This window comes from Eulemur rufifrons, chromosome 8 (genome assembly GCF_041146395.1).
Source record: "Eulemur rufifrons isolate Redbay chromosome 8, OSU_ERuf_1, whole genome shotgun sequence".
Taxonomy (NCBI): domain Eukaryota; kingdom Metazoa; phylum Chordata; class Mammalia; order Primates; family Lemuridae; genus Eulemur; species Eulemur rufifrons.
The window spans coordinates 99136054-99149951 of record NC_090990.1 but is presented as its reverse complement, the minus strand read 5'-3'; the positions used below and the strand labels follow the sequence as shown (position 1 = coordinate 99149951).

Below are 13898 nucleotides of genomic sequence, written 5' to 3'. Positions count from 1 at the left end.
ATTATGTAGTTTGTTAGAAGTTTGTAGTTTGTAAGTTCTACAGTAAAGAAGAAAAAACAACAGGGTATGGGGCAATCAGGAGAGTTGGTTACAGTATTAAACAGGGTGAAGCGGGGCATGATGATGTGTGCCTGTGGTCCCAGCTACATGAGAAGTTGAGGTGGGAGGATCGCTTGGGCCCAAGAGTTCAGAAGGTATTGCAAAGGGCGCACTGGCACAAAGACTTGAAGGAGGCATGGGAGTTAGGAAGGCAACAGAACAGGGATCCAGCCAGGGAGCCCAAGATTTCTCTCGAAACCCAAGACCCTAAGTTATTTCACATACAAATTCTCAATGAGAATTCTGTTTGAGAATCTCCCTACCAATCCCATCCTGGTAACTGCACCTTAAACCCTTTGAGCGCCCCCCAGCCCCCATGCCTCCTGTTCCCCCAGTCTCACTGTCTGAAAGTAAGCCCTGGCTGAAGCACGCAGGGACCCCTGGACTCGACCTGACTGCTCCTCTCTTCCTCCACTGCTAAACCTGTCACTGGAGAGGATGAGTCAAGAGTGTGAGTTTACATTCTCTTATGTCTGTGTATTCTGTTCTCCTTCCTCTTCTAGACTCTTTCTTCATCCCATACTGTTTCTTCTCTACTCTTTTTATCAGAATCTCATACCCCGGGCCCTGATGGACCCTCCCATCCCTCCTACACCTGACCTGTTGCCTACAAAAACATGGCTGGGGTTTGCTCCCACGGACAGTTGAGACTTACCTTCAGGCAGCTCCTCGGGTTCTGGCCCACTATGGAACACTTCTGAGTCATCCAGTCCTACTCTGAGGGTAGAAACCAATGAAAGGTGAGAAAAATCACCGGGTGGGCATTCTGGTTTCCTGCTAGGCAAGAGGTGGAGACGTCACAAAATTCCACCCTGGAATCCCAAGTTAGAATGGGCAAGGAAAGAGGATCCAAGAAGGGAAATGTCAGGCCTCATCTCCTGCCTGGTCTGGCCGGCAACCTGGAGACGAGGGTGGATGCTGGCCAAGCTTCTCTGGTCCCCTGGACTACACCCCACCCCCATCCCACTTCAGGCACAGTCTCCATAACAGCCAGGGAGCAGGCTATGGGAGAAGAGCAGACAGGGACCGAAGGCTGAGATGTGGGGGCCTGTTCCTCCATCTGCGGGAACTTGGAGCCGTCCATCCCTGCTAGCATTTCCCAGCTGAGGCCATCCACCCACGGGGCAAAGAGGTTAGAAGCAGCAGGAAACAGGTGGCTTCGAGTGGAGATGGCACGGGGGCCTGGAGGGCTAAGCACTGCACCTGCTGGGTGTGGGGCCCTGGTGGGCTGGCTCCTGGCGGCCTGGGGGCAGGGGATGGATGGGTGTTGGGGCAGCTCCGGGGTGCCTTGTGGCATTCCGCACGGCCTCTTCTAAGAGCTCCATCCATCTGTTGCTCAGCAGAAACAGAGAAGACTGGTGGTGAGAATAAGACCATGGCATACACCATGCCCTACTGACCCCACTGCTCCTGGGCTTCCAGGCCCTTCTCCATGCCCTGCCCTAGGGACTCTCTGCCTGGCAGGTCCCCACCTCCCCTCACAGTCCTCACAGGCTGCTCCCTTGAGGTTATATTACTTGCAGCTACCATATCCTAGACATCAACCCTCTGTTATACTCTGTGCTAAGCAGTCTGTTTTCTCTCTCAAAACAACTCTATAAGAGGTAGCATTATCCACATTTTACAGATGAAAACCCTGAGGTTGAGAAAATGACTCAACCTGTTTCCTTCCACGGTGCCATGGCACTTCCAGTGGCCACTGTGAGGGAACACTGGGTGGGTGGACAGCGTGGGTGGGGTGGAGGGGCTGGAGGCAAACGCCTGAGAAGGATGCATGGCTCTAACATGCTTGAAGCGGAATGGAGTGCAGGCAGGCAGGAAGGAAGCAGCGGCAGCAGCTGGGAGACTGCTGGGAGCTCATTCTCCTCGCAGCGGGACCCTCATAGATTCTCTACGCCTGTCCTACCTCCCACGTCCCTTCCCAACTCCCTGTCCAGGGACTGCTCTGGGGCCCAGCCCTGGCCTCACTGTCCACTGTCCTCATACACACCACCCTGGTCCCAAGGGGACGGCATTACGGGCGATCCCTCAATCAATTCTCACGTGTTCTTGTCTGATGATGTCAATGCAACCAGCTCATAGATCTGAGGTGGGCCCAACTTGGAGGTGCAGATAATGAAGAAGGCCCGTTTATCTGTGTGAGGAAAGGAAGGCAGAGGTCTCTATTGGGGTGGCAGGTCTGACTGCAGTCTAGGCCAGGGCAACAGAGTGTGGACTCCAAGTCCTGACCCCTCACAGGGATGACCTTCACACGGATCAAGAATGTGAGACAGATCTGGATCATCAGAACCCCTGGGAACCCTCTTACAAAAGGGACAGAGGCAATTCTGGGAAACCCTAATGTTATGTTTCACGCCCACTTCCATTCCCCTCTTGCTCTAATAATAGTGATGGTTGACAGGTGTATGGTGTTTTGAGTTTGTAAAACTTTCTCACACCCATCATCCCTTTTGATACCCCAAGAGGTAGGGTAGGCATGACCCCCATCTCCTAGATGAAGAGAGTGAGCCTGACTCTTGGCCCAGACCCCTTTCTCACACACGCTCTGCTTCTCATTGAAACGCCTGCCCACGGGACCCGGCTCTGTGCCAAAGGTGCTTCTATCTTCTGCATCCAAGCCCTGCCCAGGTCACTCTCGAGGAAGGCTTGTCCTACTCATGCTGCCCAATCCCATTCTTCCTACTCCTGCTCAGACCCCTGAGCCCATCCTGGGTGTCCACAGCCCATGCAAACCAGCACTGTCCTTGAGGGCTGACCACCCTTGCTCCCCGGTGTCTATCTTCACCTTGGTCCCCACCCCGCCCCATCCTACCCATCCTGGACCATATCCTCCTGCTTAGCCTGTGTCAGAATAGGAGGAAGGCAACACAAGTGGACGGGTAAGTCCTGTAAGGCCCTAGACTGGCCCCACATCACTCAGTGCTCGCTGGACACAAGTAATAGTGATCAGGGCCTCAGAGCCCAGGCCAGCTGGGACCATCTTGTGGGTACCTGTGGCCACGGAGCGGATGAGCACAGCATTGAGCTTGAGCACGGGGCTGAAGGTCTGCTTGCTGTCTGAGGAGCCCACGGCGCTCTTGCTGTGGCACTTCAGCAGCAGCTTCTCATCCTGTTTCTGCAGCAGCACTAGGAGGTCCTCCAGCAGCAGCACATGGAGGTCTGGAGCGGTGTGGTTGTGGTCAGGTGTTCCCTGTTGCCCACTCATCCCTCATGGGCACAACGGGGGACCAGAGGCCTAGGAAGCCCTGGGAGTCCAGTGACCCCAACTCCTCTCCCTGGTTACTTCCCTCCCTCTGTACTTAAGGAGTCAGTCCCAAGCTAGCATCCAGTCACGTTCCAAGTGCCTCCATGGCTACCTTATTGCCCCTTTAGAACAGGAGATTCCAGGGCTTAGGAAACAGAGTGGGAAGAGCCCGGGGAAGCCCACCCACCGTGGGTGCCTTCTCATTCCCAGGCCCCTGGCACATACCCAAGGTCTTGTCCTTGCTGATCCTCCAGGTCAGGGGCCCCTCATGGATCATCTTTCTCGTAGTTAGATCCAGGCTCTGTTAAGGAGACACCATTCATTCATTCAACAAGTGTTCAAGAACCTACTGTACATCAGACATTGTTCTAAGGTGCTGGGAATTGGTGGTGAACAAGAAATAGCCCTTGCCCTTATGCTCTTGTGGGGGACACAGACAAGCAAAGAGGCCACTATAAGGTCATGTGCCATGTGCCACGCTGGGTTACATACCATTGGCTCTGGCCTAGGGTCTCCCATTCACCCCTACCACATGCTATCCACCTTCTGAGAAGACCAAACTCCGCTTTTCCTGTTAATCCCTCTAGCTTCGTCCCCTCCCAGATGATCTCTACCTTACCTCCCGTCCTACCCCACCCTGCTCTCTTGGGCTGAGTTCTAACATCTAGACTTCACTGGGTGGGGCCATCTGCTCTTGTCCATCTAGGGCCGGGTGACAATGATAACGAGGTGTGTGTGTCTTCCAGGGCCCCATGGTGCCACCTCATCACAGACAGATCCATGACTCCTATCTCCAAGGCTCCCTAGGCCCTAAATCAGAGTTCTCCCCCTAAGGCTTCCCGTACGTGAGCGTGTGTGTGTGTGTGTGTGCGCGCGCGCGTGTGTGTGTGCACGCAAGTGTGTGAGGGGCTAACCCTATTGCAGTCTCTGCCTCCTACCTTGAACTCCGCTGCCAGGGGGTTGCTGGCCCTCTCTAGGGCAGTGGCATCCAGGCGTTTCTGGTAGCCCTCTAAACGGTGCCGGTTCTCTGTCTGCTTCACTGCCTCATTCACGTACTTGAGAATCTCCCGGCACTGGTCCCGGGCCCGGCAGAGCTTCTCATGCTCAGAGGTGCCACCTACCAAACAGTGGCCAGAGGAGGTGGTTAGATGATGGATGAGAGCCAGCCACTGCCTACCTCTGTCCACAGTAACTGGCTTGTCTCAAACAAGCAGGTATGGGTCAAAGTAAGCCACCCCTGCCTAACTGGAGGACCTCAGTGTTAAGGTTGACAGTTACTGAGCATCCTCAGGTTTTAGAATATTGCCCTGCAGATGCTGACAGCTCTTGGGAATTGCAGCCTAGACCACAACAGCTCTACAGATGCAGGAGACAGGGACTGACTATGCCTCTGGAAAGCTGCCAATGTCCCAACTTCCAGGGTAGTAAAAGATACCTGGGATCCCAGGTACACTGACAACCTGGGTTTAGACCCCCTGTTCAGGTGGTCCCCTTTTCCTCTAATGTTAGCACATAGGTTGTATCCTTTGGGCAATGCAGGGGGCAGGAATGGGGGCTAAAATCCAGCCATGGCCCCTGGTGTGAGAGTCTGATCACACAGAGGAAGCCAGGCCCCCAAGTGCCAGCCTGTGTGTCCACTCGATGCTTTCCTTGGATTTGCACAAAGGCCCTTCAGAGGCTTGTGGTGACCCTTACTCCTCTCACTGTTGAGCACCTCATATTTTGCAAAGCACATTTCATACTCATTTTCTTCTCTGAGACTCCCCATAACATGGCAAAGATGAAGATGACGAAGGCCACAGGCCCAGTGACTTGCTAAGGTCACAAAGCAGAGCCAGAGTGAGGCTCTGACATGAGGCCCGCCGCTCCCCGCTGCGCCCGCACGCCCTACCCTCTGTGTGCTTGATGATGTTCTCCAGCAGCAGCGGGTACTTGGTGAGCCGCTGCATCTCAGAGATGATGAGGTCTCTCAGCTGCAGCCTCCGGCACTGAGGGTGGCTCTCCGCCTCCTAGAAGGAAGATGTTAACCTGTGGCTGGGAGCTGGGTGTGGAAATGCCAAATAGGCCCTAACACCAGATGAGTCACTCAGAAATGGTGGTGGCAGCTTCTTCCTTAAATATTTAGGGAAAGGCTGGTGGTGGTAGCAAGGAGACAACAACCCAAGGTAGGGAATATGGTCAAAACAGAAGGGCAGGTATCACTGCCATTTTAAAGGCAAGGAAATAGATCTATCTCGGTGCCCACAGGCACTGGTGGGTGAGCCAGGCCTCTGACTGCTAATCCAGGGTTCTTTTCAACAAACAGCAGCCTCTTTGTCTAAGAGTGTGCCAGTGCTTTTGAAGGGCTGGCATGGGGGAGGGTGTGGGTGGGTGGAGGGAGTGGCTGGGCTGGGGCCAGGAGGGGAGAAGTTCAGGGGGTCCTTGGTGAACCTGATAGAGATGAAGGAAGGCTGAGGCATGGCCAAGGACATACCTGCATGAAGAGCTGGAATCGGCTCTCCTTGCGCTGCTTGGTCTTGATCAGCTCTAGGGCTATTGACTGATAGGAACAGAACTGTGCAGCCACTTGCTGGAGTTCCTCTCGGGCGGGACCATCAAACTCAAAAGGCAGAATGGACACCAGCTTAGCGTTACACCCCTGCCTGGGACCAGTCCTCTGCCTATCCCCTCCTCTGCCCAATTCCCCAGCCTTAGGTAATGGGACCCGCCTCCTCCAATCTCCTTGCCAAGCAGGAAAAATTTGGAGCCATACCCGAGCCAGCATGAGGTCACTGATCTCTTTGATGATGGGGCCCTCCTCCCTGAGCTTCTTCATGGCTTCACACCAGGAATCTGGGGCAAGGAGAGAGGAAACAGAAATGCCTGGGGTTAAGCTCAATTGCCAAACACTTTGTGACTGAGAGAAAGGGATGTTTGATAGCAGTGCTGTGGGGAAGGGTCTGGAAACCATTTTACTTTTGGGGGGAACAGGAGGGCTGGTTTCGTGTTGCCCATCGATCTTTCTCTCACCAAGGAGGACTGGAGAGGGTTATTTACTCAGGGAGGTCCTGACAGGTGGACCAAACTGGAACAGGAAGCTTAGGGCTAGCAGAGGAGGGTTTTGGAGGGGCACAGGCTCCTTACTGTGAATCTCTATGAGTTCAGGAAGGTTAGGGAAAAGCCGGGCCAGCTCCTCCCGGGGCATCAGGTTCTCCTTCTTCATTCGCTGGTAGAAGATGAGGTCTAGGACCCGGAGTGTGCGCAGGTGGGAAGCTTCGGTCACAAACAGCTCTGAGCGGGGTGAAGAGGAGGGTAGAAAGACAGGGAGAAAACAGATCAGCAAGTATCTACAGTCGCTACCCTGCTCCCCACACCACTCTACTTCTGGAGGAACAAGAGTGCTGGTTTCAGATCATACAGCAACTTTTCTCTCAACCCAGGGGCCAGAACAAAGGTGGACCTTACAGCAGCAGGCCACATGGACCTGGTCCTTCCCAAGGGCCCCCACCCTATGGTACCTCTTTTCCATCCTTTGTGTCTTGGGTGCTCTGGACCTATTCCCACCCCAGTGTGATTGGTGATGGGGGGAAGTGCACATTCTCACCGTTGATGACCTCCTGCCGGTCAATCTCCCTCTGGGTTAGCCCAGACACCACATCCTTGCCCACTGTATGTTGCCAGTTTTGGGCATCTGGCTCTGGCTCCAGGTCAGACAGCTGGCCCAGATCATCCTCTAGGAGGTGGGGAAGGAGAACATCTGTGCAGAAGCCCAAGTTGGGGGACTCAATGCTCCTGGGGGAGAAAGGGCAGCTCAGCTTTACTCAGGAGGAAGAAGTCACACACAAGTTTGTCCCGCCCTCTCTGGCCCAACCTGCTTGTCCCGTGTACGTACACGGTAAACTAGTAGGCCATGAAGAGGAGAAGCATGTCTAGCCTAGCACAGACGGGACAACAGAGACACCGAACAGAGGCTCCACCGTGCCCATCACTCACCTGCGGCCCATTTTGGGGGTGAAGGGAGGGGTTGGGTTCTCAAGAGACCTGTGGAGAGAATGTAACTCTGAGCAACCCTTTATCCCTGCCCCTGCTTCAAGACATCAATGGGTGGAGCCTGAGCCCTGCCCACCTGGTGGAGAGGCTAGAGGCAGAGGACGAGGCTGACTGGTGGAGGCGAGTGGCCTCAGCAGCAGCGTCCATGTCAACGTCACTGCGGGAGCGGGGCACGTTCTCCGCCTTTCGAGACCGTTTCATCTCTTCCCGGCCCTTGAGGCTCTCAGAGCGGCCCAGGCGAATCTCTGAGCGTGAACTGAGGGGAAAGGGACAGAGACTCTGAGACCTTACATCCTGGCCTGCTTTCACCTGCTGCTCTACCTCGAGGGTACCTCAGTGTTGCAGGTCTTCCACCCCAGCCCCACCCGGCCAAAGCCCCTGGATGACAGAAGCTTCTCGATGACAATCTATTTTTACTGCTCTATAAACTCCTCCCTGTCCCCAGCCTAGCTTGATGGATGGATAGAGTCATCTTCCTCTTGACCTATTAGGAAGGGATCCTAACAGGAAGATGAAATCCGAGGCTAACATAGACTTGTGGTATGTCCAGAGGCCTGAGACACCATGTTCCTGTCAGGAAAGCTGTGGACATCATAGTCCTCCACCATGGACTATAAGGTACCACCTCCTCGCCCCTGGGGGAATCCAGTGGCCAGTCATCTTGCCTCTGCTTTGGGACCAGTCAGCTCCCACCTCTGACTCTGCTTGAGGCGGATCTCTTAGAGGGAAAGTGCAGTCACTATTCTCACATGCTCATTCTAGGATCTCCATACTGCCTGTCAGAAAATTCTATCTGCTGTTGGATTCCAGCCTCTCCAGTGTGATGCAGATTTCTTCCATTCCTATCTTAATAGCATCTTTCCTAAACTTCCATTTCCTCTCTTGTAAGAAGACAGCCTTGGGAGTCTGCTTAAAGGGGCCTGCTTGCTGACAGGCAGGACCGGCTCCTAGGCCTGACGTGCTCTGCCTGACATGCTCCAGGGCTCAGTGAGATGCTGATGACTGGGTGTTGCTCTGTGTCCTGCAGTGCATCAGCCTGAGACAGCTGGCATCTCTGACCCCCAGCTGCCCCCTGCCGTGGCCCTGCTGGGCTGGTTCTTTGCAGACATTATTGCTAATCTACATCCTGCTCTGCTTCTAGGACCACAGGAGGCCTGGAAATGTCTGGAGAGCTCTTAATAACACAGCAGGCTGCTGCACTGAGGGAGCCAAATGTCTTGGTCTCCATTCATCATGTCTCCAAACTGCCAGATGATCCAAAATGGAGCTCACTTCCTGCGGTCCTGAGGGTTTGTCTGCAGGGTTAGAAAGCATACTGCCAATTGATCCCCTACTGAACTCACCCCCAGAAATCTGTCAAAGCATTCCAACTAGACTAATTCAAAACACTTTTCACCAGTGCCCTCAATGGGTCGTGTTAGCACCATGACAAATTTCATCCAGTGGAGTTACTCGGCTGCAGAGCTAAGGACCTTCCTTCAAGTACCCAGAAGTGAGTAATCCTCCCACCAAGAAGTAAGGCATATAATTGATCTCTGGCCAAAAATTCCTAGGGTACTGCCCTCTAGAACTGGGGGCATCTTATGCCCGTTGAGCACCTATGACAACAATCTCTGACCCACCATGCTGCTAATACTACTTCTCCCAAGATTGCCAATGAGTATACACTCATCCAATCCAAAGGCTTCTGCTTAGAGTATCTTTAGGATCCTAGTGAATGTCTTAGGGCAAATGTACCTGGCAGTGCTAAGAATGCAAGTTTATAAAAATTGTCTCAAATATTTTCTCAAAATGCTGATAATGTCTTATAATCTTAAAATATCTGATATATCTATAAGATCATGTCTACTACAGCAATCATAGAATTTGTGTACTTAATTTACTAAAGTTAGAACTTAATCTTTCCCCTCAGTAAATATTTAACTTTTATCTTCCCTAAATCTTTGTCAATTCTCACAATTATCTTTAGTAATGTATTAAGCTTATTAGAAAGGCTTAACATAAAGGAGTAACCTTGCATTCAAGCAGGAAGGTTCAATTTATAGTTTCATAATTAGTTATTCCAAAGACAAAATAGCCTGAATGTTCAGAATGCTACATATTCACCTGCCTTTCTGCCAGCCCAGGCTCTCAGGCTTGAGTGTTTCCCATACACGAGACCACATTACTAACCCTGAGGGACTTGCATGGGTATTTCTGACCATAGGCGATCTTGACTTTAAGTGTAGGATATACGATTTTAGACATGACTTGACTACTATCATGCTATAGTCAAGAACAATCAAGTCTGAAAATATATTTTAATACCAGATAAGGATTCTGATTAGAACATGATCAAAGATGGAGAATATGAGAGATACCATAGTCTCAATTCCCTTTTTTCTTCTTGAAAAGGGAAGAGCAGCTCATTTTGAATCAATCAACTTTGTATCTCTTTGCTGAGGTGGACCCCTGCTACATCACTTGTCTTTAAAGTACCAGCAGAAGCTCATCTCTAGCGCTCTTCTTCACACACAGACTTTCTTTTGCCTGTCTCACTCTTTGTTTTTCCCCAGCAGTTCCCTTTGCTCCTTATTTAGGGTTTCCTGATTAGCTGCTTTATAATATAATCTAGCTCAATCTTGGGATAGAGGCTACTGAGTATTCAGGGGATGATTCCAAAGCAGATTCTAAAAGCAAGTGCTTCCTGGGCTGGAAAGTCAGGGGATCGGCTTGCTCCTCCACTGGTCTGATTATCAGTACTTAGTGTGTCATCTGAAGATGTCGGGGCAGGGGAGGAAGTTCTATAGTGGGAGCCCTGTAGTCTAGTGGAGAAGGGTGAAGTAGCTGGAATTAAACCCCAGTGCCAAACTCTCCCACGTTCCCCTCCTCAGGCAGCTGGCAAGCCCCATCCAGCCACTGCTACCTGTCACTGTCCAGCAGGTCCTCAGGGAAGCTTCCTGTTGAGAGTCGCTGTGTCCCAGGTTCTGGGGCATCATACTGCTGGCTGTTCTCGAAGTGCTGAATGATGTTCCTCACGTTGCCTGGTTTGACTGGAAGCAAAAAGAAAGTGAAGGATACTACACTTTCTGTTCGGGGATGAGACCCTTACTCCCCTCTATCCCAGAAGACAGAGTAATGAGCAAGCATGGATAAGAACAGCATAGGACCCAGAATCAAGAGACATACTTCTAGTCCTGGCTCTTCCATGAATATGCTGGGTGGTTCTGGGCAGTCATTCTACTTTTTGGGTCTACTCTTTCCTCATGTGTGAAACGAGAGGGTTTGGAAGTACATCTTCTATGGAGCTTTCTTTTGGCTCTCATGTTCTTTATTACAATGACACTTGTGTTTGAAAACCATGATAAGGTTTTTCCTAAGAGTCACATACAGGTTAAAAAAAATAGCCAGGAATACCAAAATTTCATCTACATGTAATTTGGCCATGTTGCCATATTATACCAGGCATTTCTCAAATTTATAGTACTTTTAGAGCTCATTATTTCTGTTTTTCCCTGACTCTCCTCCATGTTCTTTCTGGAACTTCATCTTTACAGCCTCCATCATTTCGGAATCAGACCCTTTAGTACCATGAGATGTGATCTAGGCAGAACAGAAGAGACATCACTCTCTGACATTTAAATTCCAGCCCTTTTTCAAAGCTAAGACAAAACTATCCTCATTCAAAAAAAATAGAGAGGACAGGTGGGAGAGTAAAAAGGCACAGCTGATGCCACTTAGAAACCCTGGACACGAGAACTCAGATCCAGGGCACTGTGGCTCTCAGCAGGAGAGAAGAAAGATAAGGAGCTCACCTTTAAGTCAACTAGCTCAGCTCTGAGCCCAGCAATATTAGAACAGGGGTGGGGCTAGAAATGCTGCCTTGCCTGAGACCAGTGGGAAGGGTAAGTAGAACCAGGGAAGCAATATAAATACCCTGGGGTGTGGGCCCTGATCCTAACCATACTAACAGAGTTTTGCCCATGACTTCAGAGATTCTGATATCTATGTACACAAGCTTACAAATCTTCCTGTCTCAAAATCTGACTTTTGTAAGAAAATTTCTAAGCCAGAAAGAACAGAAAAACAGTTAGCTGCTCTCTTCAAAGTCTGTAACTTCACATTAGGCAGGTGGCTAGGTAATATTTTTCTAAAACTGCATAAGTGGCTGTGTGTATGTTTTAGGAGTAGGGGCTGTTACCATCACTCCCATTTTGGAGATTAGGACCAGATCTGCCTGCCCTAAACTGAATGTGCATCTGGGCCTTGGTGCCACTGCAGATTTCAGGGTCAGCTGTGCAGCTGCAGTCCTGAGCCGTGTTGGCCGGCGATGATGTGGGAGACCGGGAATATCCTAGAACTGAAAGCCACTGGACTGAGTTCACTATTATTCCCTCTCCCATGGGCCACTTTGAAAATGCCCAGTTGTGGTTGGGCATGGTTGCTTGTGCGTGTAATCCCAAAACTCTGGGAGGCTGAGGTGGGAGGAACACTTGAGGCCAGGAGTTCAAGACCAGCCTGGGGCCGGGCGCGGTGGCTCACGCCTATAATCCTAGCACTCTGGGAGGCCGAGGTGGGCGGATCGTTTGAGCTCAGGAGTTCGAGACCAGCCTGAGCAAGAGCGAGACCCCATCTCTACTAAAAATAGAAAGAAATTATATGGACAGCTAAAAATATATATATAGAAAAAATTAGCTGGGCATGGTGGTGCATGCCTGTAGTCAACCACTCGGGAGGCTGAGACAGGAGGATCCCTTGAGCTCAGGAGTTTGAGGTTGCTGTGAGCTAGGCAGACGCCACGGCACTCACTCTAGCCTGGGCAACAAAGTGAGACTCTGTCTCAAAAAAAAAAAAAAAAAAAAGACCAGCCTGGGCAACATAGCAAGACTAGTCTCTACAAAAAAACAATAAAAAAAAATTAGCTGGGTGTGGTGGTGTGCGCCTGTAGTCCTAGCTTCTCAGGAGGCTGAGCAGAAGGATCACTTGAGCACAGGAGCTTGAGGTTACAGTGAGCTATGATCAGTCCATTGCACTCCGGCCTGGGCCTGTTTCTACCAAAAAAAAAAAAAAAAAAAGCCCAATTGTGTTCTGGATATAGTTTACATCCTAGCTGCGGCAAGAAACAGGTATAGTCCTGAAATCTGGTGTAGCCAAATGAGTTATTCCCCAGAGTAACAGGGGAAAAACAGGTAGGATGGGACACATTTTTAAAAAGATAAGGTTTTGTTAGTAGCTCTTGCTTTTCTTCCTCTAGTCTCTGAATGATAATAGGACTAAATAAAGGTAAATTATATGTTACTAACAATCTGTAGACTGATCAACAGGGGTAATAGCTGATGTTCTAAATGGCAAAAACTCTCAATATTGAGGCTTTTTAGCTTTGGTGGGTGTTTCACCTTTAGGTATGGATACTGATCTGTCTGATGTCCTAGGGATTTTAGAACCCCAAACCAAATCATGAAATCACAATGGAAAAATCTGACTCCAAGTCAGCAACCTTCTCTCCCCACCTTGGGCGTTTTTGTCCACTCTCAAGTTTCTTAATGCCTGCTGTTGCCTCATACCGTTCTTGGCAGGGCAGATGAGAAGCATGTGTTAAGAACTAAGGGCTTCATTTCAAGGTGATTCTTTTTTTTCATTGTTCTATAAACATTTTTTTCAATAATTTTTAAAAAGAAGTCCACGAGTTCAATAACTTTTAAAATAATTTTGAAGATAATTTTTTGGGGGAGATGGGGATCTCACTACGTTGCCCAGGTTAGAGTGCAGTGGCTATTCACAGGTGGAATCATAGTGCACTGCAACCTCAAACTCCTGGCCTGAAGCAATCCTCCTGCCTCAGCCTCCCATGTAGCTGGGACTACAGGTGCATGCCATCATGCCTGGCTGAAGACAGTATTTTTAATTGCCACTTTTACATAACATGAATTCTTGAAACAGAATAATTCCCACTGAAATCTATTTATTTATTGTAGAACCTAGAAAATATCAATCACTTAATTTTATGTATATGGACCTCATTGATGGGAAATGAACTTGTCCAATTCTGTGACATTCAACCTAGGTTCTAGGCTTCTTGTAGGTTAATGTGTGTCTTATTTATTTTTTTAATACCTAAATTCTGAAAGGTATTAGGTCCTCTAATATACACTTAGGGTCACTCTTTTTTTGCTGCTGTGGTTATACAGTGCTGGCAGTTAAGAGTCAAAAGAGATAGAGGCGCTACACTGAAGGGCTTAGGCAAAGTAGATGATACAGACAAAAATACTCAAAAGAAAAACTGTTCAGAGATCATGATTTACTAAAAACAAACCTTCAAAGATGAAGATTTTTATTATTTCAATTCAAAATAAAAATCTGAGGTGTTTGTGTTTCTGGAGGATAATTCAATTTGTGAGGGCTTCCTTCAGTTATACAGAACCCTGAATTTTGGAATCTCATCCATGGAGATGTGACCAAATTACAGAGAAAGGCCTCAAGCTGTGGAAAAATTGCCAGAGAACTAGAAGGCTGACTTTTGCCAGAACCCAGAAAGAGTTCTACCTGT

General features: G+C 49.8%; 1 protein-coding gene across 1 annotated transcript in view; it reads right to left on the bottom strand.

The window, feature by feature from the left end:
• ARHGEF11 (Rho guanine nucleotide exchange factor 11) overlaps positions 1-13898 on the bottom strand; it is a 109245-nt gene that overhangs the window by 5782 nt on the left and 89565 nt on the right. The window contains exons 22-35 of the mRNA XM_069480386.1: positions 10278-10404; positions 7449-7628; positions 7316-7363; positions 6927-7114; positions 6467-6613; positions 6096-6175; positions 5817-5942; positions 5235-5352; positions 4282-4460; positions 3569-3644; positions 3091-3258; positions 2143-2233; positions 1303-1428; positions 755-816 (exon numbers count right to left, since the gene is read on the bottom strand). Coding sequence (XP_069336487.1) covers positions 755-816; positions 1303-1428; positions 2143-2233; positions 3091-3258; positions 3569-3644; positions 4282-4460; positions 5235-5352; positions 5817-5942; positions 6096-6175; positions 6467-6613; positions 6927-7114; positions 7316-7363; positions 7449-7628; positions 10278-10404 — 1716 coding nt within the window. The remainder of the gene's footprint in view (positions 1-754; positions 817-1302; positions 1429-2142; positions 2234-3090; positions 3259-3568; positions 3645-4281; positions 4461-5234; positions 5353-5816; positions 5943-6095; positions 6176-6466; positions 6614-6926; positions 7115-7315; positions 7364-7448; positions 7629-10277; positions 10405-13898) is intronic.